Raw genomic sequence first — 27163 nt, forward strand, 5'->3', positions numbered from 1 at the left:
AAAAAAAACTTTTGATCATACCAATTGGCTGCAATGAAACAAAGAGTTAAAACATTTTAAGGAGTCTGAATACTTTCTGGGATGTTAAATGTGGTAATCTATGCAGTACTCATGTTGAACTATTGCATAACATAGCCAATCTACGTCTAGATAGAATAAAGCGTGAGCGGCATATACAACAACATTGAAGCCAGCAATAAGGCATATTAGAATAAACAGTAGTGCTTTATTTAGTTTTTTTTTCGTATTTCTGCTCACTATGTTTTTGTCTCTGTATTTCAGGTCATGCAATTCAGGAATGGAAGGTCACCCAGTTGTCTCTTACAATCTAGGGTAAGGTCAGTGGTTAAACATAGATTTTCCTTTACTTTCTTTCCTTTTAAATCTTCCCATGCATCTTCCTTTAGTTGTATGTCCTCTATCAGCAGCATTATAATGGCATTTGGGATGGCACTAAATTAGACACCTCTGTCTGAATTCTACGCTTTTATGTATTGCCACACTTCAATATTAACATATGGTATCTACCTTTCATTCTATCTTCTGATTTTATGTAGTCATCTCTAAAAAATGTTTTTCTATTTTTACATGAACGACAATAACAATTAAAATTAATACATCTACTATATACAGTAAAGCTGTATGTATGTATGTCTACTAGACATGAGCGAGTATACTCGTCCGAGCTTGATGCTCGTTCGAGTATTAGCGTACTTGAAACGGCTCGTCGCTCGGACAAGTATTTTGCCTGCTCGATAACGAGCTTTCACTTAAAGGAAACCTACCACTTGTAGTGGCAGGTTTCCGATGGCAATACCGGGCACCAGCTCAGGGTGAGCTGGTGCCGGAGCTTATTTTAGTTAGTGTTTTAAACCGCGGTATCGCGGTTTAAAACACTTCTTAAACGCTATAGCCGGCGCAGGCAGGTAAGCGCTCGGCGCTTACCGTGCACGCGGCTCTCATTCACTTCCTATGTAGCCGCGCGCACGGTAAGCGCCGAGCGTGTACCTGCCTGCGCCGGCTATAGCGTTTAAAAAGTGTTTTAAACCGCGATACCACGGTTTAAAACACTAACTAAAATAAGCTCCGGCACCAGCTCGCCCTGAGCTGGTGCCCGGTATTTCCATCGGAAACCTGCCACTACAAGTGGTAGGTTTCCTTTAAGGAAACACAGTGAAACTGTGAAAACAGTGAACACAGAAAACACAATGAACACAGGATCATTTAAGTGAAAAACACAGTGAAGAAAACAGTGAAGAACACATTGCAGATGTTTCCGTACATCTTCTAATGTATCAGAAGACATTAGTGCCGAACTGTGTTCTTCACAATAGTATGTTAAGAACAATATGTGTGAAGAACACATTGCAGATGTTTAACATGGGTCATTCTCCTTTTTGAAGTTCCACAAATATTCCTTTGAATAAAAAAAACGAAGAAACAGGACTGACTTCCTTATTTCTCAATAAAATGACACATTTTATTGCAGAGCCTTGGTCCCCTTGAAAAATGCTCGAGTCTCCCATTGACTTCAATGGGGTTCGTTATTCGATAGGAGCACTCAAGCATCGAGAAAAGTTCGACTCGAGTAACAAGTACTCGAGCAATTTAGTGCTTGCTCATCTCTAATGTCCACTAAAATCTGTACTGTCGCGTATACAATCACCAAATTTGCATAGTTATTGCCTGTGACTCAGGAAATGGCTTAGGTTTAGAGCTGAAATTTTTACCCCACGCATTCCATAACCCATATATACAGAAGCCTGCTGCTGCTGCTGTGGCAGTTAGAAGCTGAGCCTGAAAGAGACTGCCAGCCATACAGACAGTCATTGAAAGAGACTGCTTGGCACACAGACAGTCATTGAAAGAGACTGTCGGTGACAGACAGACAGTCACTGAAAGAGACTGCTGGCCACATAGACAGTCACTGAAAGAGACTGCCAGCCACACAAACAGTCATAGGCAGTCTGAGACAGTATAAAGATAAATATAAAGTATTTTTTGTTAACCTATTTTATTTTGTTGTAGCACAGAGCAGTAATTGCTACAGCTAGTACCATATAAATATGTGACAGTGTGAAAATTAAAGAAGAGTTTAACCTGAATCATTTATGACTTTACAATTTTATTAGTTTATGTAAAATACTTTTCATAGCCAGTTTTACCTCAGAGTTCCTTAGGCTATACACAAAAGGGTTTAACAATGGTGCAATGACTGTATACATGATGGATACCAGCCTGTCCTGGTTCATTCCGTAACTAGATTTTGGCCTAAAGTACATGAATATACCAGAACCATAAAATATTGTAACAACAATTAAATGGGACGTACAGGTTGAAAAGGTTTTTCTTGTTCCAGATCTCGAATGGACCTTCAGTACAGATGAGATGATCTTAATATAAGATATCATTATAAATATGAATGAACCGATTATGACACAACCACTTATGAGAAAGATGACAAGCTCATTGATCCAAGTGTTTGTACATGACAGTTCTAGGACAGGTGGGACATCGCAGAAGAAGTGGTTGATCTTATTACTGCAAAAGGTCAATGAGAATGTGAGGATGGTGTGTATGAGAGAATTCCCTGCCCCAATAATCCATGAACCAATGATGAATTGAGTGCATATGACATTATTCATAATGACGTTATATAAAAGAGGGTGACATATGGCGTTATACCGGTCATAAGCCATGGCTGCCAGGATGTAACACTCTGTTCCACCAAACAGCCAGACACAATACATTTGTACAGCACAGCCAGAAACCGAGATGGTCTTCTGCTCTGATAAGAAGTTTGACAACATTTTGGGAACAGTTCCTGTGATATAACATATATCCAGAAAAGAGAAATTAGCTAGATAAAAATACATGGGATTGTGAAGGTTTGGACTGAGTCTATATGCAAGGATTAAATACACATTGCCGCTCACTGTAAGAATATAAATATACAAGAATATCACAAAGAGAAAAATTTGAAATTCTTTTGAGTCCGAAAGTCCTTCCAAAATAAATTCTGTTATAATGCTGTGGTTCTCCAGTTTCATGTTTTCATCCGTATCATTGTATCCTTTGTAGGCAACCAAAGTGTTAATATTAGTTTAGTACAATTTATATATGTAATGTCATGACCTTTAATAGGTACATCATAATGCTTTACATTAATTGTAATGTAAGAATGATGATCACATTGGGAGCAATTCATTAATGTGTTGCTGGCTCCGACAACCCTGGTCTAATGCTGCGCCAAATTCATCATTGTTATCTGTCACAGATACTTTTAAACCTGCTGTTAGTAGGTCTAAATATTTTGGGCTATGGACCATTTGCATCCGGCCATGCCCCCTTTTAACGTGACTTTGTGAAAAGGAAAAAAAAATCATCTAAAAGCCTTCACAAATGTTTTGTAATCAAGTACAGAAAATCAAAATAAAAAAACTTACGATTTCAAGTATAGCTTGGAGGATACTGTAACAATTTCTTACATTTTGACTAGCCTTGTAGAACCATAGGTATCAGTTCTGGACTGTTTAGGCACTTCGATATACATTTACAGATTTCAAACTCCTTGTTTTGTACATGACAAGGACATCACATTCTGGGGATGTAAATGAACAATAGTATTTATAAGCCGGAACTGGAGTTGATAGAAAAGTCACTCAGCAAATAAGAATAATTCAGTATTCTAAATAGTACATGGTATTGGGAACCAGGAGCTTTAAGTAGTGGCTGTATATAAACTGTACATTGGTACCATTGTTACTTTAGCCCCCTATCAGTATTGTTCTTTGTCCTGTGTTTCACAAACTGCAATTAATTAATTTTACAATTTTGTTATAGAATTCCCCACAATTTGTTACATGAACTGAGATTTTTTTTCCCTCAGTCAATGTATTTTATATTGTTTGGTATTTGCTTTCCTACTAGTAATATTAGTAGTAGAAGTAATAGTAGGAGTAGCAGTGATAGCAGTAGTTCTTGTGTTAGTGGTGCAGGTCCGGCACCAGCACTGGGCATACCTGGGCCGGGGCCGAGGGCTGCTGGAGGGGCCCACATAAGGCTGTACATAAGGAATCCATAGGGGGTAAGGGAGTCTTTATACAAAATAACCATGAGGGGGCTGTTTGGTATGATAAACAGAATATTTTGGGGAACAGGAGACTGTTTTAGTTTCTGAATTTTTAATGCCGCCATGAGTTCAATGCAAAAGGGCCCACTGAGGCTCGATTGCCCAGGGGCCTACTTAATCCTGGAGACAACCCTGTAGTGGTGGTTGGAGAGATGTTTTGAATTCTCTTGCTATAGTATTACTCCAGTCTGCAGTCGTGTATCAAACAATAGATTATTTGCAACCCTTTGAATATTTCTGACAAACCTACCCTTGAAAATTGCAAATTAGGTCTGACAATATTATGAGGGGGTATTTATTGATGGCTTTTGACCAGGGGTCAACAGCACAATTTTATTCATTGCCTGACGCTCATCGCTGTTTTCTGGTTGCTCAATTTGAGCACAACTTGTGAATCCTGCTCTTCTAGTTTCACCAAAAGTTTTTTTAACGCAACGCATACTTGGACCCACAAGGAGCATGTCTAACTTTCTTAATCCCTTGCACCCCAATATAACATCCCTGTATAACTAACTGCACAGTTTGTGCAACCAAAAAAGGACGCTGCAACACTAAGGACACCCCCTACGTGTCTAAGGATTGAGAAGGTAGATTAAGATAATTGAATTTAGAATATTACACATGCACAGTATATACATCATTTTAAATTCTACCTTTTAACATATTATTTTATAAAAATGACTTACAGATTTAGTGTAAAGCTTGGGCTACAAGGAGACTTTAGACTTGGGCTTTATATGACATACAGGGAAATACCACCATGAGGTTCTACCCAGGGGCAGGGCCCCAAAACAGCCTTATCAATGGGGCCCCCCTTCCCCCTTAAAAAATATACATATTTGTATACTCACACATGGGAGTTATCATCACATACATTAATACACTCATATATACACCCTTTTATATATTTATACTTTTATACATACAGTATAAGAGCCCCCATTCAGCTCTATAGCACCAGATCATGGTGCAATGAGCACACTGTGTTATGTAGCATAACATGTATATAATGGTGCACATATTCCATTCTTTTTTTTTTAAACTTTAATTTTTATTAAAAATTTTATATTTTCAATCTTTACAACAGGGACAACAAGCATGATAATACAGTGGTCCTCATTATGTGTACAATAACAGATTTTGTTTCTGGTGCTACAGGAAGTGTACAATACACAATACAAGCAATTTAAACAGTGAAATGGTATAATGCAATTCATTTGCTCAAATAAAGATCTCATTCCAGAGTAAAGCCTACTCTTAATTATCTACCACCAGGCAATATTAGACCAACCATTGAAGATAGGCTTACACCTAGACTCTCTGTAGTCTGCCATGCTATCTCCCAAAAGCGTAAAATCAACCCATATTACATTCTTTGTCAGATGGTGAGATGGTGAGGTCTAACCCCTAACCCCATCATCTGCTATGGCTACTGTAATTATGCCCCTGGTTCTACCTCTAAACCAAGCAAGAGAAGTTAAAGAAATCACATTGTGAAACTACAAGGGAACCTGTGACCTGGTGTTACACCACTAAACTACTAAAACCCTCAGGTATGGTATGAAATGTCCTTTCTTGAGTTCCCTCTTAACTCTCACCTGTATGCCTTTAAAAACCCCCAGAATCAGGCAAAAATGACTTATTCAGCTCATTTACATATGAGATGAGTCAAATGTAATGGTTGCAAGGATAGTGTCATTTCAGAAGCCCCTATCTTCTGTTCTATAGCACATAGAAAGATGCTGCTTATGTCACATTAAAGATAAATCTGATGCTTCTATGAGCTATAGAGCTAGATATATCTGAATTATTAAATCCTTATGACACCAGCAGCATGTTTCTAGGTGCTATAGAACAGAAGATAGGGGCTTCTGAAGTGACCTTCTCCTGCAACCACTGAACTTCCCTCATGCAAAAATGAGGTGCAAGAGATTTTCTCTATGTAAATGGGTGAGATTTTAAATAAAAGAAGGAATTCTTTTTTTTTATTTTTTATAATTTTTAAACGCTTTATTAAGACAATCAGGTTGACATACATGATATACAGACACAATACAAAAAACTACAAAGCAATATCCACATAATTATACATGATTCTGAAATACCAATAAAAAAGACTTAAAACAACTGACCCTTCTCTGGATGTTTCTTTGTGCATATACAGGCAGTCCCCGGGTTACGTACAAGATAGGGTCCATTGGTTTGTTCTTAAGTTGAATTTGTATGTAAGTCGAAACTATATACTTTATAATTGTAGATCCAGACAAAATTTTATTTTGCCCCAGTGACAATTGGAGTTTCAAAATTTTTTGTTGTAATTGGACCAAGGATTATCAATAAATGTTCATTATAGACACTTTACAGCTGATCATTGTAGTCTAGGACTAAATTAAAGCATCCAGAGAGCTTCCTCAGAGATCACAGTGGGCAGAGGGGTCCGTCTTTAACTATGGGTTGTCTGTAAGTCGGGTGTCCTTAAGTAGGGGACCGCCTGTACTGTACTCTGGTTTATGAAATCTCAACTGCCCTCTGGTATTGTACATTATGTTTATGCATCAACTCTCAAATTGTCACCTACAGTATGTGCTCCATCAGTTACAAACATTTTCTGAGTGGGGCAAGAGTGAAGATCAGAGTTCCCATTCATGAGCCAATCCAAATCATATGATTAAAATCAAAGAAAGAAAGAAAAAATACATATACTCAGAGGCATACCTAATGGCCTCAGGAATGGGATTTTGTGGGGCATACTCTAAAGGACACTGAATGTAAATATAGGAAAATCTGTGTCTTAAATCGAGAGGCATTCATCTAAAACAGATTGTGTTTCTGAGAATAATATGTGTTTATAGACCTATAAGAGTAATTCAGAACGAGAATCTGCGTCCTTCATTGAAATGCATTACACTAGAACAGATGTAATGGTGTAGTGTGACCATCATACTTAATAATTAGTACATAAAGAATCCCACCTTTGGAATAAACTTAGCATTGTGTCAATATACATGATATTACTGACCTGTGTCTTGTAGAGCATGTCTCACTAGTGTCAGATGTTCTGTGATTTATTTCTGCTCGGTCTTAAGTGGCAAAATCTCAAAGGATCTTATTACACTTGGTAATTAAAGCTTTAGAAAAGTTAAAGTTTGCCTCACAGATGATATTAGAGAAATGCAACTTTTTGCTATACAATTTTGTATACATTTCTATAACTAGAAAAATTTATATGTATCTATGGTATGGGAAAACCCATAATCTCCTACTTTATTAGGGAGTTGTGTGCTAATGAAGGGGATATCTCTGTCACAGGTGTCCACATGACCCACATCCCAGGTCACACCCGTGCCTCCCTCAAGTCCCCAGGTCCCCTCCGGGCCCCAGCTCCTCTCCGTACTACCTTACCTCTACACGCTCCTGCTTTAGATCCAGCAGCCCGCTTGCGCAAGCTTGAAGATTTAAAGGGCCAGCGCACAGCTAATTGGTGCTGGCCATTTTCAGGAATTCCATAAAAGCCGGCCACTTCCTGCATTCCCCACCGGATCTTTGTGCTACATGCCTCAGAGAAAGCTTGTTTGTTGCCTAGTGCCTGGCTGCTGATTTCCCGTTGCGACCCCGGTTCCGTTCCCGACTTTGACTCCCTGCTGCCTGCCCTGACCTCCTGCTTTATTCCTGACATTGATTCCGTGATGCTTGCCTCAAAGCAAGTCCATCCCGCTTTGGCTTGTAGGCTCTGCTGAAAACCAGGTGGCACTTAGACTCCGCTCCCAGACATGGGCTTATGCCATCGCTTGCGGTGGTACAGAGGATCCTCTACCTCAGTTCCTGACAATCTCATTAGAAACAAAGTGTGGAAATCATGTATTAAGACTTTGGTGCTCCAGTCTTATTGATGGGTGCATTCGATTATTAAATGGTTCTGATCTCTGGAGCTGCACTCTCATACCAGAGGTGAAATCTATGTCAGATACAGGCTACATTCTGTCAATAATCTGTGCCCGTTAATCGGCACAGGTTATAGTAAATTTGGTTGGCTAAGGCAGGGGCAGGGGTGCATATGGCATAAAAGAGCCAAAGAGTCTCAGGAATTGCAACTTTCCTGTAATTGCAACTTGCAAAATGCCATGTATACCAAAAAACTGGCACATAAGACATGATCCGAGTCTTTTGGCTATGGAGGGCCCACAATTGGTTTAACTAAGTCTTGCAGTTGCCTTGCTTGTTGGTGGTACTGCAGCTGAATTGCCATTTATTAAAATGCCCTTTAACCACTTTACTCAAGTATAATTGTAACCTAACAATAATCCATGTCAAAGAAGACCCCCCTACTTTACATTTGAACAAATAAAATGTTGATGAATATATGTGATTTAAAAATGTTTTATCTTTTTATCTTTCTCTAGCACATAAACATAATACCTGGACATACCAAAATATAGATACAGTATATGGATATAGCAGAGCTTTATTTTACAGACAATGGGTGATGCCATCCAGTCAGATACAACAAAAGACTAAACTCTTCTTCCCCTAACACCCCCCACCCCCTATCTGCTGAAGGGTACTCAATGACAAAATAGCTATAAAAGGTAAAATATTTAGAGATGTTTTACCCCAGCACTAGTTGAGTGGCAAATTATTGGTAAAATTATTTGCCCTTCTTGTAAGAAGTGAAATGAGTTTGCCCAAGATACTGCCAACTATAATGAACAATAGTGTGAGGACCCAGAGGGCCACCTTAATGCTTTGGGGCTCATTGAAATTCATTTCAACAAATTGCAGGGGCTGCCCATACAACATTCCAACCTCTAAGGTGGAAATGCTAAGGTGGAAATGCACAAAACACTACAGGTACAATTCACAGAATAAAAGCACCAATAAAAGGAAAAAATTATGCCTTATTGTGAATACATTCCATGATTTTTGACCCGGAGTTAAAACATCCCATAATGTTGGAAATGCATAGTTAGACAAAAATTAAATGCCCTACCATTAGAGATGAGCGAGCACTAAAATGCTCGGGTGCTCGTTATTCGAGATGAACTTTTCCAGATGCTCGAGTGCTTGTCTCGAATAACGAGCCCCATTGAAGTCAATGGGAGACTCGAGCATTTTTCAAAGGGACCATGGTTCAGGAATAAAATGTGTTATTTAATTGAAAAAGAATGTCTTCTGATAAGTGATCAGATGTATGCAAACATCTGCAATCTATTCTTCACTGTTCCGCGCATATATTATCTCCCGACAAGTTATCAGATGTGAAGAACAGTGAAGAATAGAATAAAAACAGTGAACACAGGATCATTTAAGTGAAAAACGCAGTGAAAAACACAGTGAAGAATAGATTACAGATGTTCGGCACATCTGCTTACTTGTCGGGAGATACGCTGTCCCGGGATCCGCTCCTCTTCTTCCACTGAAGTCTCCCCGTGCTGCCCGATGTCTCCCCGTGCTGCCCGATGTCTCCCCCGTGCTGCCCGATGTCTCCCCCGTGCTGCCCGATGTCTCCCCCGTGCTGCCCGATGTCTCCCCCGTGCTGCCCGATGTCTCCCCCGTGCTGCCCGATGTCTCCCCGTGCTGCTTGATGTCTCCCCGCTGCCCGATGTCTCCCCCGTGCTGCCCGATGTCTCCCCCGTGCTGCCCAATGTCTCCCCCGTGCTGCCCGATGTCTCCCCGTGCTGCCCGATGTCTCCCCCGTGCTGCCCGATGTCTCCCCGCGCTGCCCGATGTCTCCCCGTGCTGCTTGATGTCTCCCCCGTGCTGCCCGATGTCTCCCTGCTGCTTGATGTCTCCCTGCTGCTTGATGTCTCCCCCGTGCTGCTTGATGTCTCCCTGCTGCTTGATGTCTCCCCCGTGCTGCCCGATGTCTCCCCCGTGCTGCCCGATGTCTCCCCGCGCTGCCCGATGTCTCCCCGTGCTGCTTGATGTCTCCCCCGTGCTGCCCGATGTCTCCCTGCTGCTTGATGTCTCCCCCGTGCTGCTTGATGTCTCCCTGCTGCTTGATGTCTCCCCGTGCTGCTTGATGTCTCCCTGTTGCCGTTCCGTGCGTATCTTCCGACAAGTAAGCAGATGTGCCGAACATCTTTAATCTATTCTTCACTGTGTTCTTCACTGTCTTTTTCACTTAAATGATCCTGTGTTCACTGTGTTCACTGTTTTTATTCTATTCTTCATTGTTCTTCACTGTGTTTTTTTAATTAAATGCTCGATCTCGAGCAGGGGAAATACTCGTCCGAGCAACGAGCCGTTTCGAGTACCTTAATACTCGAACGAGCATCAAGCTCGGACGAGTATACTCGCTCATCTCTACCTACCATCTATTTTTAAAAAGCCAAAATAAAGGATGAATTTTTTATACATTTTTTCATTTTTTTTTGAGTGCTGATTTTCAAAATCCCTATTTTTTCACTGGATACTGCTGCCTAAAATGACGTGGTATTTATCCTGTAGAGAAGCACCTGCATTACTCTAAGGCGATGTTTATATTGGACCAACAAAGTATATAAAGATGGTGGTGAGCTGACTCTATTTCCATTCATCCTTTCGCCTTTTGTTTGCATATTGTTGCTAATTGCCATCACTGGTCCCATGGACCAAAAAGGATCAGGGTTACTAGAGTTCATTAAATTACTTTTAAGAGCAGGCCATTGTATTTTAGTAAACTTGGACAGTTGATGTAGATTTTGCTTTCTATATGTTTTTACAGAATCCCATATGAAGTGGACAAATTGGATTCACAGTACCTTGATAACCGGTGCTTATTTTTTGGATACTTTATTACAACCTTTATAACAGTTTAACAGTGTCCATACTAAGGCCTCAGTGTAAACCTGCAAAAAACCCTTAATCCACCTAATCTTTTCCCAGTTCATGAAGCCTCTATATACATTGGGAAGAGGAAGGGAAATTCCAAAAAACATTTTATTTTTTACCCTATTAACCAGTTGAAGATGTGAATATTCATCATGATTAGCCAGTTCTTGTAGCATTTGGAAAATTTATATTGTCATGCAGTTAAATTGTCACCCTTGTGTAAACACAAGATGATAGAACAGTGGTGAAATCTGTCACAGATGGCTCTGACAGCTGTCACTGCACATTGATTGCTTAGATTGGTCAGTCAAATCTGTCTGACCAGTCATAGCTAAAAAGACAAAAAGTATCTTGTCTCAGCAGCACTGATCTCCTCATTCTTGCCAGGAGATCTGACATAAGAGCTATCTGAAGTGATTTGTGTCCATCACAGTTAAATCTTAGCGCATGCACACCTCCCTACATACTTGTTAACTCCTTATGTTTCCCAGTTACCTGCTGCTTGCTTTCAGTTTTTTACAATAAAACACATAATTGGTTGACAAACAACCTAAAAGCTGCATAATTTAAGAAGTTAGTTTGACAAAATGGGGGGATTTAGGAGGTTTCTGATATATAAGCCTTTTCAAATCTCTTTAAAACTGTATATCTAAATGTTTCTGAAATTTTCTAAATGCACTATTAAATTTTTTAACCTTCTAGCATTCTAAATTAAAAGGATGTTTAATAAAATAATAAACATAAAGGAACTATATGGTAAATCTTTAAAAATTTAGTAACTAATTTGAATGTTTCTAACATTAAAAAATGCAAATAAACACATTACTTATCGATCAGAATTTACTATAATAAAGTACACTATGTAACGAAAAACTATTTCAAAATCACTTGGATATGTTGAAGCATTTAAAAGTTATTACCAAAAAGACAGATTTGACTGACCAATCAAAGCAACCTGACATTACCAGGTTATGCATGTCAGATTTGAAAAATGTGGCTTCGTCATTAAGCTAAAAAGGCCTCTGCCCTTAAGGTGTTAATGCAAACCTTTTGTTTTATTGTATCTTGTTTAAGAAAAATACCAGAAAGACACAATAAAGCAGCAGCCAACTAGGATGAGAAAGCCAAAATCATTTAGGTTTTTCCAGATGTATAATACTAGCCTGCATCTGCTACAATACCCAAACATCTAGTTGTGGTGGTTACTGGGGTAGTAGTAAGGATAGATTTAACCTCTTTATGGGCTAACCTCTTGTAATGCAATGCCAGCTTAATAGTGATGTTATCTAATATACGTAGACATGTAAATATGCCTTATTTAAAGCTTCTGTTGTTTTTGTTGTATCTAGCTATTTAAGATAAATAAGTGGGCTTCACATTTTTTTCTCCCAATAAGAAATTACAGTATATGGGCCCCCAATTTTTCTATTGCCAATAAAACACAAGCAACAGTTGTAGCCTAGCATTTCAAGGGTGGGAAAGCCCAAAAATCTAGTGATTAGAGTGTATCAGTCTGGTTGTGGTCGGTACTGTGGTATCAGTAAGAGGATAGGACACTTTTATAGGCTAACACTGATCCCCAGTAATGGATGCTGTCTAAAAGACATACCAAAATCCAGAGTAAACCCATGACTCAGCACAGGATTCTGGCAGGGAGCAGAGGTAAGTTAAAACACAATTATATTGTAATGAAAATGCTCAGAGAAGACACAAAGGTATCTTTGCAATGCAGGTGTAATGGGCTTCTGCAACCTGTCTTTAGAGAAAATGAGGTTCTTGGTAACAGGTTCCCTTTAAATGGTTTAACGTATTATGTTTACAGATCAGATTTAAAAGCTTTTCATAGTTTTGCTAATTCCTCGTCAACTACCATCTATGTAGCGTTTTTGTGTCAATTCTACTTGGGCAACTTTAGTTTATGATATATTTTAATGATGGCCCTCTTCACATCATTATTCCGTAGGCTATAAATAAAAGGGTTTAACAAAGGTGCGATCACTGTATACAAAACAGCAATCACTCTGTCCTGACTTGATATATTTGACTCAGGTTTTAAATACATGAACATAACAGAGCCATAAAATATTGTAACAATCATTAAGTGTGATGTGCAAGTAGAGTAAGCTTTCTTTCTGCCAGAAGTAAGATTTAGAATGGCTATTATAATACAAATGTAAGATATTACAATCAATATAAATGAAACAACCACTACACAGACACTAGTTACAAAAATTACAATTTGGTTAATTCTGGTGTCGGCACATGCCAGTTGAAGTATGGGAGGAATATCACAGAAAATATGGCTTATCACATTAGGTCCACAGAAGGGTAAGGTGAAGGTGATGGATGTATGTATTAAGGAGTTTGTCGATCCAACTAGGTATGACCCAACCAGGAGCTGAATACAAACTTTCCTCTTCATAATGGTATTATATGAGAGTGGATGACATATGGCGACATAACGATCATAGGCCATAGCTGCTAGTACATAACATTCAGTCCCACCACAGACTCCAAAAGTATAAACTTGGACCAGACAACCATAAAAGGGGATGGTTTTATGTGCAGCTAAACAGTTGCCCAACATTTTTGGGACATTGACTGTAATGTAGCATATATCGAGAAATGAAAAATGGGCGAGGAAGAAATACATAGGCATATGAAGGTTTGTACTAAGCAAATATGCACAAATAATGGATAAATTTCCAAGGACAGTAATGATATAGATGATTAAAAAGACAGTGAAGAATAAAAGCTGGAGCTCTGGAACATCAGAAAGGCCGATAAGAATAAATTCGGAAACTCTTGTCAAATTTCTTCGATCCATTTACAGGTTAACAGAAGTATTTTAAGTTATAGTCTGTAAAAGCAACATTAAATTTTAATTTATTAGTACAGTTATTAACAAACAGTGGATTAAAATGTGTTCACTTTTACTTTTCTTGGAAAAATTCACGGGAAATGTTGTTACAATATAAATTTGATATTTGTGGAACAAACACACCAATGTTTTGGGTGACAATCATGTTTTTTTACCCAAGGCTGGTCAAATTGAGTTACTAATCTTAAAATATTGTAAAATATCTATATAGGTAAGCAAAAATCTTTGGGTTCAGTAGTTCAGCAGTGTTCTTATTAACCCACTAAAAACATAATATGTCCCCCTTGGTTAATGGGTTAACAGTTTTGTGAATGTCAGACACCTGGGCTCTGTTGTGAATGTTATTTTCATGCTGTAGTGTGGGAGAGAGGACGAGTGGAGCTTGTAGGAGGCTTACATGTAAGTGCCAGGACCAGGAATTATGCCTAATTTGCACCAAAAATATAGTGCAGTCACAAAATAATGCTGGAACTCAGTGATTAATAAGATGATTGAACTCAACTCTTCACAGATGGTTGAAGATTGTGATAAATCAGGTGCAATAAGGCTCCTAATTTGGGCGCAAAACCAAAACTAGTGCTCCACAACTGTGAAACATCTAGCCCTATATATTTAAAAAACATTTGTAGTTATAGACTGAAGTAGTTTAGTAATTTTTGTATTTTGTCCTCCTTATCTTGTAACCAGGATTATATCAGTAGCATATTTCTCTCTAAACCTTCAAATACTGTATATACCAAAGGGTGTTTATATGTTTGATTGGATGACATATGACATTATTGTATATATTAGCATATATTAGGGTTCTCCAACCTGTGGATCTCAGGGAGCTGTAAACCTAGAAATCCCCAGCATACTCTTATACCCAGTGCCTGTTAGACCATGCCAAGATTTGTAATTTCACAACAGAAGGAGAAACACAGATTGGATCTACCAAACCAAACACTTTTTAAGCCTCCCAAACATACCATTTCTGCTGTCATTTTAGAGAAAATGTTTTCAAAGATTAACTTTTTGATGCACCAGGTGAATTGCCAAATTTACTGGTGCACCCATTTTCTTCTTTCTATGCTGCCCTGATTTATGTAGCCCTGTCCTTATACAATGTGATAGAAAACATCTCATAGAAAAAAAGAGCAGAAGACACATGGTGCAAAAAGAAACTAAGTTTTCGCTAAAATTATAGAAGATATTTCTGCATGAGTCAGTGCCAGACCGATGCAAATCGAATGGCATACAGGAACATTGGTCAACAACATAGTTGACCATTTTTTTTCTAAAAAATATAAAAATCAAAGTTTCATTATACATAACTTTAAACCAAATGTTGTAAACAAAAACTTACATAAATGACTTTTGCAATTACAGAATACAGCTATTATCTATAATAGAAGAACAACAAGTACCATTTGGAGATACAATACAAATATACAACAGAACTTACTACATTCATTCTCTCCTGGAACATCCAATTGTTGCCATCACATTCCGAACGTGTCATGTTAATATATCATCATATACTCCTGGGTGTTAAATCCCTATAGGTTAACATATACATTTGATAGACACTTATAGCTTGTTAAATTGTCAGTCAGTGACAATTATAGCATGGCTGTTTTTTTTCTAATTAGACAAAGGACTGTAAACAAAGGTTATTAATACAATGTAACAGTTTACAAACAGAAAAGCAATTATCTGAAAATGTCTTCAGTCATTAGAGAGTCATCATTAGCCAAGCATCTTACTTCAGGTTTTGAGTGTATTTGAAGCTCTTTTAGTGGTTTTTTTCAGATCAGATATATATTAGTAGCATAAATGGGGTAATAAATGAGGTTTTATTTAGGCGTATGAGGGGTAACATACAAATTCTTTGTTAATGTCTGTTTTTCATTCCATTTTGGATCAAAGTGTTCATTTTTGAATGAATAAGCTTCATCTGTATTGGATATGTTTTTTTAACATCCATTAAAATTCTTGTGCTATGCATGGTCATAACAGAATGTAGTGAAATAATGCTATGACCGTGCATAGCGTGGTGACATCACCAGCTCTCTTAGCTTAGTGTGCACGTGATTGGCTGGGGGGGGGGGGGGCATGCATAAATTACTTATGGGCGCCTCAGGCTCATTGGTGTAGTTTGTAAACCTTTTTTCTATGAAATCAGGATGTTCTAAAAGGTAAAAAAGAAGGTTATTGTGATCAGGGCGGGGAGGTGAGTATAAGCATCTACCATCAGGTTATCTGATGGTAGATGTCCTTTAAACAAGTAATGTAAATTAAACTCTTGGATCTTATGTAAATTAAACTCTTGGATCTTATAGTTTACCTCACTGCTCATTATATCCAAGGCCACAGACAGTATTGGTCTGGAAAATAAAGGGGAGTGCCATTTACAAGATATTCCCTTTTCAATTCGTATGCAAATGAGCTAGTTGGTACTCCAAGGTCCTGTCCTTAGCACAGAAACCACTATTATTCCTGTCTAAATCACTTCCCTCTTCTTCCTGTGCTGCCTCAAACTTCTCTCAAGAGAAATCTTTTGTTTATATGATAGCAAAGGGGTCAAGGCAATGTTTGGGGTGCAAAGTACCCATCCTGGGTGCAGCAACTGCCACATTAGAATGGACATTAAGGAATAAACAAAAAGGAATAGACAAATATGATTACGGTATTTTTGAAATCTTCCTGCCAGTAAATTCTAATGCATGGAGAGATAGTGGACTCCATTTAAAGCCAATAACTTTTCCAACAAACATTGTATACATCAATAGTATTTATGAATATGAGAAACTCAGTCACACATCGGTAAGGGCAGGATGCAGTCGTCCACGATGCCTGGGGTACGTAAAAAGATCCCCCATAGATACTGGCACGGGGAAGAGATGGGGTATGCAGAGGGGTTACGATTGTACGGTTTCCATAAACTATCTCGAGGAACTAAGTGGGGCCTAATGGGAGTGGGCATGGTACAGACTGTCACTTGCCTATTTGGGTCTTTATGGCAAGATCAGCTGGTGCAGCCCCACAGGCCAGAAGGTTGCCATATGGCTGGTAGTCTGGCCATGATCTGCAGGGAGCACTCCGAATGAACTACTGTAACAGAAGGTGGCTAGAGAGTGGGCAGCCCACGTGTACTGTCCCCTGCAGAACTCTGAGGCCCACAGCCACTCCCTCTGAACAGCCAGCATGACTATGCCACATGCCCCACATTCTGATCATGGGACTCCCCACGTGCTCCCCAGAGGGCTCATGCAACTTAAGCCTCAAAGCACAGAGGGATGGTGGTCATCTGGCTGCAGTCAGCTGACCCACTACCCGGATCATGCTAGCTGGCCTAAAATGGAGGCTGTGGAGGAGGCTCAGCAGCACCCCATGCTTCCGCCGGGGACAGCCAACAATACTGCTTGAACATGGCCTCTGATCCACTGACGGCAATTCCTCCTGCTGCTTCCATGGTCTTCCCCGCCATGGGTCTCCTGGACGCTTGCTTCCTACCATGATCCTTGGTCTGTGCCGGCCACCGCTGCTGGAGGGGTCCATCACTGGAGGGTCAGCTGCTGGAGAGGTTTATTTGCTGCTGGTGGAGTCTGATCCCATTAGATAGCAGGAAGACAGGAGCAAGAAAATTGAGGAAAAAAGGGGGAATCATGGAAGGAGAGGTTGGAAAGGGGAAAAAAGCTGGAGCAAATGTACAGGCAGCCTACCACGGCACCTGCTTCAATAAGGTACCTCCTCACCCGACGTATAAGACGACCCTCTACTTTGAAGAGATTTTCAAGGCTTAAAAGTTGTCTTATATGCCGGAAAATACAAGGGCGAATTAAAAAATAATAAACACATCAAGTATCTCAACTTTATTCAGGTAATTCTGCTGTGGACCTGAATTCATTGCCTGCCTCAAACCCTTTAGAATTATCCTAACTGAATGGGACCATTAAAGGCAGTAGGTGATTCACCGCTAAAAAATAAAATTACATCAGCAAATTGTGAATTAGCAATGGGTCTACGGATAGTCAGAGGTCATAAAAGTGTTAATAGAGTAAAGCAGAACTAATACAAATAGATGTCAGAATTCTATTAGCCCTAGAAATATATTTTTGATATTTAATTTGACATCTCTGTTTCGCAGACTGTATATGAACGGGTTTAGAAGTGGAGCAATAACTGTATACAATAAAGAGACTACACTGTTTTCTCCAATTCTATAGCTTGACTTGGGTCTAAAGTACATAAACATTGCTGATCCATAAAATATAGTAACAACCATTAAGTGAGAAGAGCAGGTTGCAAAGGTTTTCTCTCTGCCTGATGCAGATCGGAGCTGTAAAATTTTTGAAATAATCTCCACATAGGAAATTATTATTATGATCAAAGAACTCAATATAATGCAACCGCCAATCACAAATACCAAAAGTACATTGACCCAAATGTCTTGACATGAGAGTGTGAGGACTGCTGGAACATCACAGAAGAAATGGTCTATCTCATTAGATCCACAGAACAGTAATGAAAAGGTGAAAGCCGTGTGTATCAGAGCATTAGCTGCACCAATGACATATGATCCCACTACATGCCTGATACATGTTATGTCACTCATAATCACAGTATACAGCAGAGGGTGACATATGGCGTTATACCGGTCATAAGCCATGGCTGCCAGCATGTAGCATTCTGTTCCACCAAAGAGCCAGACACAATACATTTGTATAGCACAACCAGAGAAGGGGATGACTTTACATTCTGACAGTAAATCAGACAACATCTTAGGGACAGTACATGACACATACAGGATTTCCATGATAGAAAAATGAGCAAGAAAAAAATACATTGGAGTGTGGAGGCTTGGACTGAGCTTATATGTAATGATTATAGTTAGGTTCCCACAAACTGTAATTATATATGTACATAGAAAGATGGGAAATAAGAAAACCTGATGGTTGGTTATTCCTGAAAACCCTAAAAGAATAAATCCTGTTATCATTGTGTGATTTATATTCATTTTATTTAATTTTTTCTAAAAATGTGCACAAAAAAGTGCATTTATGTATGCTAGTGAAAAACTAAAAAAATACATTGTCATATAAAGGTTAAGTATAAGAAGAAAACAGGGAAATTAGGACTATGGTCCCAGTCCCAGAGGTTTTGGCTTCAGATCAAAGATCCCCAGCAAAAGCACAGTATCTTCATCCGCAGAAAACAGACACATTTCCTACCTCTCTTTGTCACAGGCTTCTTAGTCCAGTAACCTACAAGGAATCAGAACAACATACAAGACATCAACAGCGCTGTAGTGTTAGAAGAATGACATCAATGTACTGGACCACTTGCAGATTGACTCCACTTTTCTGGCCTTAAGAACTGATGATTGAGTGATCATAATAAAATAATAATAATCATATTTATTTCTATAGCACCATTATATTCTGTAGCCCTTCACAAATCATGGGGGACATATACAAATAAAATTAGACAACATAGAATAAAAATATAGTCATATGGAAACAATAGAAGTGAGGGCCCTGCCTGCAAGAGCTTACAGTCTGAGGTTGTAGGGAGTGAAACAAAAGGCATAAGATCCTGATGCCAATCAGTACAGGGTCTGGGCGTCAGACACACAAACTTGCTTGGTAGAATATCTAGGACCAAGCTCTGTGCAAAGAAGGGGACATATGATGCAATGAGTCACTGCAAGTCAAAAGCAATGTACTGTAATGCTCTAATCAGATCGGAGCTGTTTCACAGAAGAGGGGCTCCTTGCACCATTTACAAGTATGATGCTTGGTGTCCCATTAGTACAGTGAAATCCAGCCACCACACATCCAGATGTAAGAAGTGAGCACATGATCTGTGTGTGTTTTAGCACTAAGGATATCAGAAATCAAAAATAGGTAATGGCTCAGACAACCCCTTCAATCTACAGAAGGTGACCCCCATAGATGGCGTTTGGTATAACCAAATGTCCATACAGTATTACTTATATATATAAGCCACTGCATCATAAAAAAGAGAAAGATCAATGCATATTAGCTGCAAGAGATGCAGAAATATGACGCTAATAAAGCCAAACTAGAACTATTTTGCTTTAACCTATAAACTTAAGAAATTGGACTGCAAGACATCTATATAAACAGCACACGGCTGTCACTTATAAGTAGTGTAAAGATGTGAAATATGTTAAGCAATGGATGTCAGAGTGTTAACTTACCTATGTGCTGTCTTTAATCTTGCCCTTAATAGATGAGGAGAACATCACCTGGGCAGCTAGAAATAGCACCATCTCTGCCTACAGAGGGACAGTCGGAGAAAATAAAATAGAAGAGATTGTGCTCCCATAGAGTAGTAATTGGAGTTGAATCAGGTGGATTAGCCCACAGGTGCCCAGGGTCCCAATTGGTGGAGAATTACCCGAGATAGGCTAGATGGGATGCCTATAATGGTGATGGCTGCACACTGTCCTGCAACCTGGATAGTAATGTCCAGTAGGGCTTCATGAAATTCAGAAAAGAAAATTGGACTCTGAAGTGCCACTTCTACACAGGCATAATAATTTTATTTATTAATATAAGGATGACGTGTTTCGAGGGAAGGCCTTCCTCTTCATGAGATCCTATATGATCAGATAGTATACATATGTAAATAGTAGGAAGTGTGGTATCCACATGTAATTAAAGCAATATACATGCAATAAAAATGAAAATCAAAAAGAGGATTGTTAAATATACATATGTAAAAACCAAGAAGCAAGGTATATATATGCATTAAGGTAGAATATGAATCAAACATTCAATTCAACATTCAAATAGACTAATAAATTCCTAAATTTATTCATATATAAAATAATCCATATCAATAAGATCAAAAAGGTTCAGCTCACCTTTCTTTATTAGCCCCTTGCGCACGGACAACAAGTTGGACCCCACGATTTTCAATGCAATTCCAAACGAAAAAAGGTAATCCAGCGTCTCAGGGGAATGTGCTTATAAAATCTTGCTTTTATTAAAGTTTCAAATAATATAAAATCTTCAGGCAAGGTACACAATCTCTTACATCATGGTGTGCAGGAAATGACCTCCGCATTTCGCTCAGGTGAGCTTACTCATGGTCATGATGACCATGGGTAAGCTCACCTGAGCGAAACGCGTAGGTCATTTCCTGCTAACCATGATGTAAGAGATTGTGTACCTTGCCTGAAGATTTTATATTATTTGGAACTTTAATAAAAGCAAGATTTTATAAGCACATTCCCCTGAGACGCTGGATTACCTTTTTTCGTTTGGAATTGCATAAAATAATCCATGTAATTATAAAATGATGGACAATAAAAACAAAAGAATATGGTGGGGGAATCAGGGACAGTACATGAGTAATGTAAATAAGGCAAAATAAAAATACATTAGTATAGAAGTAGGGGGATAAGGGATACATAAGAGTTATACATATATAAATAGAAATTGTAGAATAGTTTTAGTTTCTAATTTTTTTTTCCAGTTTATAATACTGCAGGGTAGGTTGAATTGGTGTAGTTGGAACATTGAGATATCAAGAAGCAGGGAGCATAATACTATAAAAGGGAATATATCAAACCAAAATAAAGGATCCTGGCAGCAGGATTTAGGCTTAAATAAGTCACAAACTAACAGCTGGAGCCATGTACTAATAACAAATACATTAATCAAATACAGTTCTGTTTAAGAAGAATAGAGATAGGAGAAAGGGAAACTAGATACTCACCAAATCGACTGGCGGCAGGGTTATGTAAAGTGGTGGAAGTGTTTGGAGCCTTTTTATAGCCATTGTTTGTTATTTCTCTGTATTGCAACAATTGAAAGAAACAAAAGTACAAACTACATTACAAGGCTATTTTATGAGTAGACAGGGAACACAATGGGGATGGAGAATGGGTTATGGGTAAATTAAAATTAACATATATTTTCTAGAGTTTCATTGAGGCCTTAGGGGCACAAGCTTTGAAATTTATATATCCAAAAACACTCCTTAAGGCCACATGCACGCAAACTGGGCATACGTTTGCTGTGATGGAGAAGAGGAGGGGTGACCCCACGGCGCTGTAACACAGGAAAAGATAGGACATGTCCTATCTTTTCCATATGTATGGAGCGGTCCAGTACCGCATGTGTGCTGCACCGTATCGCTCTGTGCGCCCATTGCCAGCCTATGGGGGACATATAGATGGCCACAAGCTTGTGTGAATGTAGCCTAACTTTTAGGGTTTGAAACTACTTCTTGTTTAGACCAGAATTTGTTCAATATGGCAAATGTTAATATCGGAGAAATCTTTCCCATGTTTTACAGTAAGATGTTTAGAAACACTCTGTAGTAGAAAAAAAAGCCTATTTTCGTATTGTGTCAGAGTTTATTTATCCTTGTAGGGATTGCATGGTGTATCCGATGTGCGGCCTATTTACGGAGAACCAGTGTAATTAGCTCTCTTTCTATATTCTCTTTTTGTCTTGCTTTGGTTCACACTATTTCATAACTGAAACCAGCCCTACACAAGCTTCTATCAAATTATTCAAGCATCAACAGACAGGGCCTTCCCTTCTTGGTATGAGGCAAAAAAGAAGGAATATTTAACATAAAACTGGGCAGCTGTGTGGTTTTTTTTTTGCTTTTACATTTTGTTGGCTCTAATGTTCCTGTGAAAGTGGCCAATGTTCTTTAGACTGACCTTATGGGTCTTCTGTTACATTGTAATGATTCTGATACCTTGGTATAAAAAGCAAAACAAAAGCACCATGTGGTTCTGTGCTGTGCTGTAATCTGGGTTAAGGAACTCCAATCCCACTGATCACACATTGATAACTAATGCTGTGGATAAGGAATTAGATTTCATTGAGATCGATTAATTGTAAAATATACTTACCCTATAGTAAGTAGTATTATCAGTGCAATTTCCTAAGTATGAAGAGATGTCATATATATTCCCCTTCATCACAAGGCTAAAAGGCAAAAATATATTACGTCCTAATAAGGTTTATCAAAATGTCCATTGTGAAATGTTCCATGAATGTAGATAAATTAGATTAAAACAGATAAGACATTTAATTATATTAATTAAAATAGAGACAATTTAAGTAGATTGTTTCCAGCATTGACAGTGATAAATGAACCATTCCATGTTTATATAGAATGTAGTGAATATCCCATGAGTATTGGTATATCTTTCTTGTATAAAAATAGTTTCTTACTGTGGTAAAGTGAATTTCTCAAAACTTTTTAAAACAATGGGGCAGATTTACTTACCTGGTCCAATCACGATCCAGCGGCGCGTTCTCTGCGGAGGATTCAGGTCCGGCCGGGATTTACTAAGGTAGTTCCCCTGATGTCCACCAGGTGTCGCTGCTGCGCTGAAGTCCGTTGAAGTGCACTGAACTTCACAGTCCTACGCTGGGTGCAGGTAAGCGCGTGTCAAGGGACACTTTTTTAAAAAAATGCGGCGGTTTTTCAGAATCCGTTGGGTTTTTTACGGCCACGCCGATTTCCGTCGCGTGCATGCCAGCGCCAATGCGCCAAATCTGATCTCGTGCGCCAAAATCCCAGGACAATTCAGGGAAAATTGACGCAAATCGGAAATATTTGGATAACCCGTTGGAAAAACGCGATTCGGGACTTAGTAAATGACCCCCAATGTTGGAACATTAAAAGGGATTTGTGTTATCATTAACCAAAGGTATCCGTGTAAAAAGCTCCATTCTCTAATTGGGATGTTTATATGGGGTACATTGAGAGCTAAGCTGAGTCTATCTATGCTGTAGCACCCAAAAGACAAGGCAGGTATGGCATAACCTGACTTTTATCACAACTATTGTCACTGGTGCTCCAGTTCGCCATTAATTGAGGCTGGCCATTTCCCAGAATACCATTTAAGCCTGCCTCTCCCTGCACTCCCTGCCCAATCTTTGTGCTACATATCTCTGAGAAAGCTTGTATTGTTGCCCTGTGCCTGTTTATTGATTTCCCGTTGTGACCCCGGACCTGTTCCCGTTTACGCTCCTCCGCTGCCAGCCCTGCTCTGCCTCTGACGTTGATCGCGTGCTGCCTGCCCTGACCTCCTGCCTGTCCCCAATCATGAACCTGCCTTCCATTTTTGTACCTCGCATTGGCTGCCACCACAGACACACCTGTGGAGTAACCTGGTGGTACCACGCCTCAACAAGTCCAACCCACAAGTCCAAGGGGGTGCCACTTAGATTCTGGTCCCAGGTGTCGGCTAATGTCATCATCCGCAGTGGTCCAGTGTGTACATTACCCCTAGAGCCTAACAACTATGTTGCCGGCCAGCTCCAATATTTACACCACTGACTAAATGGCCAGCCACTACCTAATTCCAAACGCCACTTCAGCACCATCTGGGTCTCTACACACTGTGGCTGGTCTTGGAGCCTCCCTCAGATTCAATTTTGCCATTGCTACCTCTACCTAAACTGACGGGAAAGGTCTGGCAAGCTGCTGAGACTCACTTCTCAGATGTTATAGCCGAGACTCTATTTCCCAATCCTTCCCTCCCAGGCCTCAGAAGACATCAGACATCAGAAGGTTTGGCTGCTTAGAGGACTAAGGGTATTAATACAATGAGAGATATATATGAGCTATGAGCTCTCTGCATCATCATTGTACCTCTCTACTGCTCTCTGTAGCAGTTTGGCAGGCGCCATATGATAACATCATCACATGTTGGCCTGTTCTAACAGCAACAGAGAAGAATAGGAGCTTCTGGGGAACCTGGAAAGGTGAGGCATGTGGTGCTTATTTTCTTTAACTATGTCACAAAGAGGAGAGGGGGCCACACTAAGATGGGGGGAGATGAGAGGGGCCACAAAAATATGTTGAGATTATTGGAGAAAATGTGGGGGCCAACAAGATGGGGGGGCACAATGAGAGGTGGAGTTCAGAGTGGGTCAAAAAAGAGGGGGAGATGAGAGAGGGAGATACCAGGGGCCTCACAATAAGAAAGGGAGGTGCAAGGGGACAATATTAAGAGGAGGGAGATGACAGGGGCCATTAATGAGGGGGGAGGAGAAAGGGGTTACAGAAGATCAGGGTGGCCCCTAATGAGAGGGGGTATTACCAGGAAGCGCACAATAAGAGGGGGGAAATGAAGGGACTGCAAAATGAGAGGAAGATGGAAGGGGGCCCATAAAAAGAGTAGAAGATACAAACAACATTAACCCCTTAACGACATGGCACTTTTTAGTTTTTTCACTTCCATTTTTCACTCACCACCTTCAAAAATCTATAACTTTTTTTTTTCACATAAAGAGCTCTGTGATGGCCTATTTTTAGCATAACAAATTGCACTTCATAGTGACGGTATTTAATATTCCATGCTGTGTACTGGGAAGCGGGAAAAAAATTCCAAATGCAGTAAATGGTGAAAAAACGCATTTGCACCATTTTCTTGTGGTCTTGGATTTTACAGCTTTCACTGTGCGCCCCAAATGACATGTCTACTTTTCTTCTTTGGGTCAGTACAATTACGGGGATAACAAATTTGTATAACTTTTTTAATGTTTTCATACATTTACAAAAATTAAATCCTTGTGTACAAAAATATATATTTTTTATTTTGCCATTTTTTTTAAGACTACCTAGGGTACTTTAACCCTAGGTTGTCTGATCGATCCTTTCATATACTGCCAGTATATGGGGATTTTCCTCCTCATTTATTACAATGTGCAATTAGCACATTGTAATAAATGGGTTAAAACGAGACAGCCTCAGGTCTTTGGAAGACCCGAGGCTGTCATGGTGACGGATCGCTGCTCCCCAATCACAAATTAGAGGGGGAACAGAAGATAAGGGGGCAACAAGATAGGGGGAGATTAGAGTGGGTTAGAAAAAGAGGGGCAGAAGAGTGGGGACACCAAGGTACCCAAAATAAGAGGGGGGTGATGGGCTACAAAATGAGGGGGAGATACAAGGGGCAACATTAAGGGAAGGGAGATAAGAGGCGGCAAAGAAGATGAGGGGGGCCCACAATAAGAGCAGATCAGAAAAAGAGGGGGAGATACCAGGGGACTCACAATAAGGGAGGGGAGATGAGGGGGCTACAAAATGAGGGATGGATAAAAGGGGATCCACCATAAGAGGGCTATATACAAGGGGGCCCATAATTAGATGGGGGAGAAGAGAAGGGCCACTATAAGAGGGGGGAAATGAGAGGAGTCCCTCAATTTTTCACTGTGGCCTACAAATGTATTGTATATACTCGAATGTAAGTCGGCCCATGTATAAGCCAAGCTACCTAATTTTAACACAAAAAACTGGGAAAACCTATTGACTTGTGTATAAGCCTAGTATATAGCCTTCCAGTTCATGCCTCCAGTATATAGCCTGTAGCCCCTGCTCCCAGTATATAGCCAGCAGCCCTGCCCCCAGTATATAGCCTGTAGCCCCTGCCTTCAGTATATAGATTGTAGCCCCTGCCCCAGTATATAGCCTGTAGCCCCTCCCCCAGTATATAGACTGCAGCTCCTACCCCCAGGATATTACCTGTAGCCCCTGCCCCCATTATATAGCCTGTAACTCCTTCCCAAGGAATGGCCAGCCTATAATGTCCTCTGGCAGGTCCTCTTCTTTCGGCTCCAGGTTCCCTGGACAGTGCCGGCAGCTGCACTCTGACATCATAGTGTGTACCGATGGCAGTGCACACACTAGAATGTCAGCAAGCAGCTAAAGTCATGATGTGAACGGGGAACGTCAGAAGGAGAGTACTCATTTTGTTTTTTTATAAAGGCTCGAGTATAAGCAGAGTTAGATTTTTCAGGACATTTTTTGTGCTGAAAAACTTGGCTTATACTCGGGTATTTACGTTACATTTAATATTCCCATGTAGCAGTAGGTGGGCCCCCAAAATAATTTTCACTGGTGGGCCTTTGGGGGGCCTTGCATTCTATAAATGCATGAAATGTATAATTCAGTCATGTGATTCTACATCTGTATGATTTGGTAGTTCAACATTGGTTGCAGTCAAGTATTGCTATGATACTTGTATTGCTAAATGCCATAACCTGTAATATATATTGGAGGCTTTACTTTGGTTGTTATAGAAAATTATGGACATTTAACAGTATACTGACATGTATTTCAATTTGTTCGTGTACCTGTAACCTATTACAATACATAACTGTCATTTGATGATATGGAGTATACTCCTTAACCAACTTACCTGCAATGCATATATATTGTTTCTTGCCTTGACCATGTTTCAATCCCCAGTTGTGTTATTTTATAAAATTTGATTCATTTTGTTTTATATTCAAGAATATTCCATACACACTGGTCATCTGGTAACAGCTGATAATCACATGACTTTGGTA

The 27163-nt window shown here is 39.6% G+C and overlaps 3 protein-coding genes and 1 long non-coding RNA gene across 4 annotated transcripts; all 4 read right to left on the bottom strand.

Annotated features, from left to right (window-relative positions):
• Positions 1-2117: 2117 nt before the first annotated feature.
• Positions 2118-3050, bottom strand: LOC140065691 (olfactory receptor 5V1-like). Its single transcript, XM_072113268.1, has one exon. The coding sequence runs from the start codon at positions 3048-3050 to the stop codon at positions 2118-2120; it is 933 nt and encodes a 310-aa protein (XP_071969369.1).
• A 9789-nt stretch (positions 3051-12839) lies between these two features.
• LOC140065909 (olfactory receptor 5AP2-like) lies at positions 12840-13769 on the bottom strand. Its single transcript, XM_072113469.1, has one exon. It carries the CDS (start codon positions 13767-13769, stop codon positions 12840-12842), a length of 930 nt encoding a protein of 309 aa, XP_071969570.1.
• A 4120-nt stretch (positions 13770-17889) lies between these two features.
• On the bottom strand, positions 17890-18822 carry LOC140065692 (olfactory receptor 5G9-like). Its single transcript, XM_072113270.1, has one exon. It carries the CDS (start codon positions 18820-18822, stop codon positions 17890-17892), a length of 933 nt encoding a protein of 310 aa, XP_071969371.1.
• Positions 18823-21559: 2737 nt separating this feature from the next.
• Positions 21560-26410, bottom strand: LOC140066109 (uncharacterized). Its single transcript, XR_011848117.1, has 3 exons — positions 26337-26410; positions 22708-22783; positions 21560-21631 (listed from the first exon to the last, which is right to left on the bottom strand). It is a non-coding gene; the product is annotated as an uncharacterized lncRNA (long non-coding RNA).
• Between the last annotated feature and the right edge of the window lie 753 nt (positions 26411-27163).

The sequence above is a fragment of the Engystomops pustulosus genome, chromosome 6 (assembly GCF_040894005.1).
Source record: "Engystomops pustulosus chromosome 6, aEngPut4.maternal, whole genome shotgun sequence".
In the NCBI taxonomy this organism is placed as follows: Eukaryota; Metazoa; Chordata; class Amphibia; order Anura; family Leptodactylidae; genus Engystomops; species Engystomops pustulosus.

Coding starts and splice junctions, on each gene's coding strand:
- LOC140065909 (XM_072113469.1), bottom strand. CDS start 13,769: ATGGATCGAAGAAATTTGACAAGAGTTTCCGAATTTATTCTTATCGGC.
- LOC140065691 (XM_072113268.1), bottom strand. CDS start 3,050: ATGAAACTGGAGAACCACAGCATTATAACAGAATTTATTTTGGAAGGA.
- LOC140065692 (XM_072113270.1), bottom strand. CDS start 18,822: ATGAATATAAATCACACAATGATAACAGGATTTATTCTTTTAGGGTTT.